The 2,794-nt window shown below is 57.9% G+C and overlaps 1 protein-coding gene across 1 annotated transcript in view; it reads right to left on the reverse strand.

Annotated features, from left to right (window-relative positions):
* Positions 1-1,454: 1,454 nt before the first annotated feature.
* Positions 1,455-2,794, reverse strand: part of LOC104522707 (cadherin EGF LAG seven-pass G-type receptor 3-like) — a gene marked incomplete at both ends in the record, with an annotated part of 2,324 nt that continues 984 nt past the window's right edge. Inside the window, 3 exons of the mRNA XM_010165076.1 lie at positions 1,455-1,633; positions 1,814-2,014; positions 2,158-2,325. Coding sequence (XP_010163378.1) covers positions 1,455-1,633; positions 1,814-2,014; positions 2,158-2,325 — 548 coding nt within the window. The remainder of the gene's footprint in view (positions 1,634-1,813; positions 2,015-2,157; positions 2,326-2,794) is intronic.

Below are 2,794 nucleotides of genomic sequence, written 5' to 3' on the forward strand. Positions count from 1 at the left end.
CTGCCGGCCCCTCAGCCCGGAGGGCAGGGGAAGGCAGGGTCGGTTTTGGGCCTCTGACCACCGTCAGTTCTGGCCCCTGCTCCCTGGGGACACCAAACCTCAGCTGGCAGCGCCTGGCTAGGCGAAGGGCCCTGCTTCTTCTGTCTCTCTTGTGGACGGCGTCAGCCCCTCAGGAATGGCCCTCGTTTCTCGTTATTCTTCTCGGAGGAAAGAAAACCAGTGTTAGGCTACGGCATCTCCCCTGGGCTCCAGCTGCCTCCCCCAGCTACACCAGATGGGGACAGGGCAGAAACCCACTCCTGTGTCAGGACAGGAACAACTGTCTCCCAGTCCCTGAGTTCAGGGAAGAGGAAAGATGGGACAGGAACAGCACCAAGGGTTCTCCCTGCCCAGTCCCTATTCAGGAGCAGGACCTTGCCATTCACCCTGGGGGCTCACCCTTACACAGCCCTCTCCCCCTCAAACCAAACTCCCTTCAGGGAGAAGCCAGGCAGCTGGGCGATGCACAAGACCAGCTGAACAAGGCTTGTCCGAGGAAGGGACACACTTACTCTGAGTCTGGCGACAGCTCTGAAATGCTGTGGGAGGTGGTGGAGCGAGGTGTCGAGGGACACATTGCGGAGGGTGTTGAGGAGGTCTGCATGGCAGAGGGGGTGGCGGTGGTCTGGGGGCCCGAAGGCATGCCAGAAGATTGCACCGAGGACAGGACAGAGGAGTTAAAAGAAGCAAGGATGGAAGAAAGGATATCTAACTGTTCAGTGGAAGGATGTCGGCTGGGAATGGCCTCCAAGTTCTCTCTAGAAGGCTGTCTCCTCGACAGCGGCTCTAGGCTTTCCCTAGACAGCTGCCTCCTAGAGAGACTCCCCAGGTTGTCCTGTGAGGGATGCCTGCTAGGCACTGTGTCCAGAGGTTCTCTGGAATTAGATCTTCTGGAGAGAAAGTCCAGCTGCTCCCTTGAAGTTTGTCTAGACGATGCTAGCTGGTCCCTTGAAGGCTGTCTTCTAGAAAGCAAATCCAATTGTTCTCGAGAAGTATCTCGACTTGGCAACGTGTCTATTCGGTCTCTGGACACTTGCCTACTTGGCAATGTGTTTAGCCACTCTCTAGAGACCTCTCTTACTGGCCCACAGTCTAGCTGCTCTCTTGACCCAAATCTGCAGGGTAAAGTGTCAAGGTGGTCTCTGGAGCCCTGCCTCCGTGGCAGTGTGTTCCCATGATCTCTCTGACTGGGCCTAGCAGTGAGTAGATCCAAGTTTTCCCGAGACCCATGTCTGCTCGGGATACTTTCCAGGTGTTCAGTAGACCCATGCCTGCTGGGGATAGTGTCCAGCTCCTCCCTGGACCCATGCCGGCTGGGCACAGCTTCCAAGCACTCTCCTGAGTTGTGTCTGCTCAGCTGCTCCCGGGACATCTGTCTCCTCATCAGCATGTCAAGCTGCTCCCGCGATGAGTACCGGCTGGACTGGCTGTGACAGCCTGCCCGCCCCAGAGTAGATCCTGCCATAGGAGGCGGCGGGGACAGCCCTGTGACCCAGTGTGGAAGTCTTGTACCATGTCAGCTCGTTGGTCATCCTGCCAACGGATGGCAGGCCTTGGAGAGTTGGAGGATACTGGAGGCGGTTCTTCAAAATCCCTGCACCGGACAGAAAGAGGAGTCAAATCTTTGTATAACGGTGAAAAGAGCACAAAAGCCATGGGAGACAAGCCATACCTCCCCAAGGACACAACAAGGTGGATCTGATGCTGAGTCTTCAGGGCCATGTCAACCTGAGACAGGCAAGGTCACCCTTGCCCGCTTGCTCCAAGCCATTACCTTTTCTTTGCCGTTGGGTCTGGGTGAGGGAGTTCTCATCCCCACTGGTCAAGGCCAGGTCTGGCTGATTATTGTTGGCTGCGTCCTTGTTGATGTCGAACCCCAGCTTCCGCTCGGAGCCCCACTTCTGCAGGGAGCAGGGGTGAACCTCACACTCGCCCAGCGCCGGCCAGTACGACATGAGGTCATTGCCATCCACGTCTGGAGAAGGACACAGGAAAATGGGCCCAGGGTAAGAGGCAGAGAATACTTCTGTGAGGGGCAAACTAAGCCACCACAAGACATGGCCTGGTGCCCAGGGACCTGGGCTCACCCGTTCCCCTGCCAGAGCCCCCGGGACTTGCCTTTGGGAGTGGTGTTGGTGGGGTTAGTGAGGAGGCGTTCGCTGTGTGCTGCCTGCTTGAACTGGCGCTGGAAGCGGCCCCGCAGGCGCACGTTCTCCTCGCTCTCTGAGGACGGGATGGAGAGGCTGCGCTCTTCATCCAGAGACAGGTCACTGTCCGAGTCTGAGTCTTGGTCTGTAGGAACATGGTGTGTGTTGGGGAGACATTTGGAATGTAGGTGGGAACGGCTTCTGGTGGCAGGGCCAGCCGGGCTCCAACTGCCTCCAGGAAAGCAGAACAGCCCAGGACTGACCACCCTTGTGAGGACAACAGCCCGCCTTACTCCTCACTGCCCTTCCCTTGGCAGCAGCCTGCGCCTGCTCCTCCTGCCCTTTCACCAGGCACCTGTGAGGAGCCCAGCTCCATCTCGCTGTACCACCCCATGAGGCAGTTGCAAATACCTGTGAGATCCTCTTCCTCCAGGCTGAGCAAACTCACCTCCTTCAGCCTCTGCTCACCTGTCCCATGCATCAGCCCCAGCCGTGAGGGTTGTCCCCACCAGTCTCACTCCAGTGGGCCAGTACCTGTGCTGTACTAGGGAACCGTGTCCCCAAGGACCCTGTGACAGTCTATGTCCCCGCTTTTGCCTCCTCCATTT

This window comes from Antrostomus carolinensis, unplaced genomic scaffold, assembly GCF_000700745.2.
Source record: "Antrostomus carolinensis isolate BGI_N321 unplaced genomic scaffold, ASM70074v2 scaffold27253, whole genome shotgun sequence".
In the NCBI taxonomy this organism is placed as follows: Eukaryota; Metazoa; Chordata; class Aves; order Caprimulgiformes; family Caprimulgidae; genus Antrostomus; species Antrostomus carolinensis.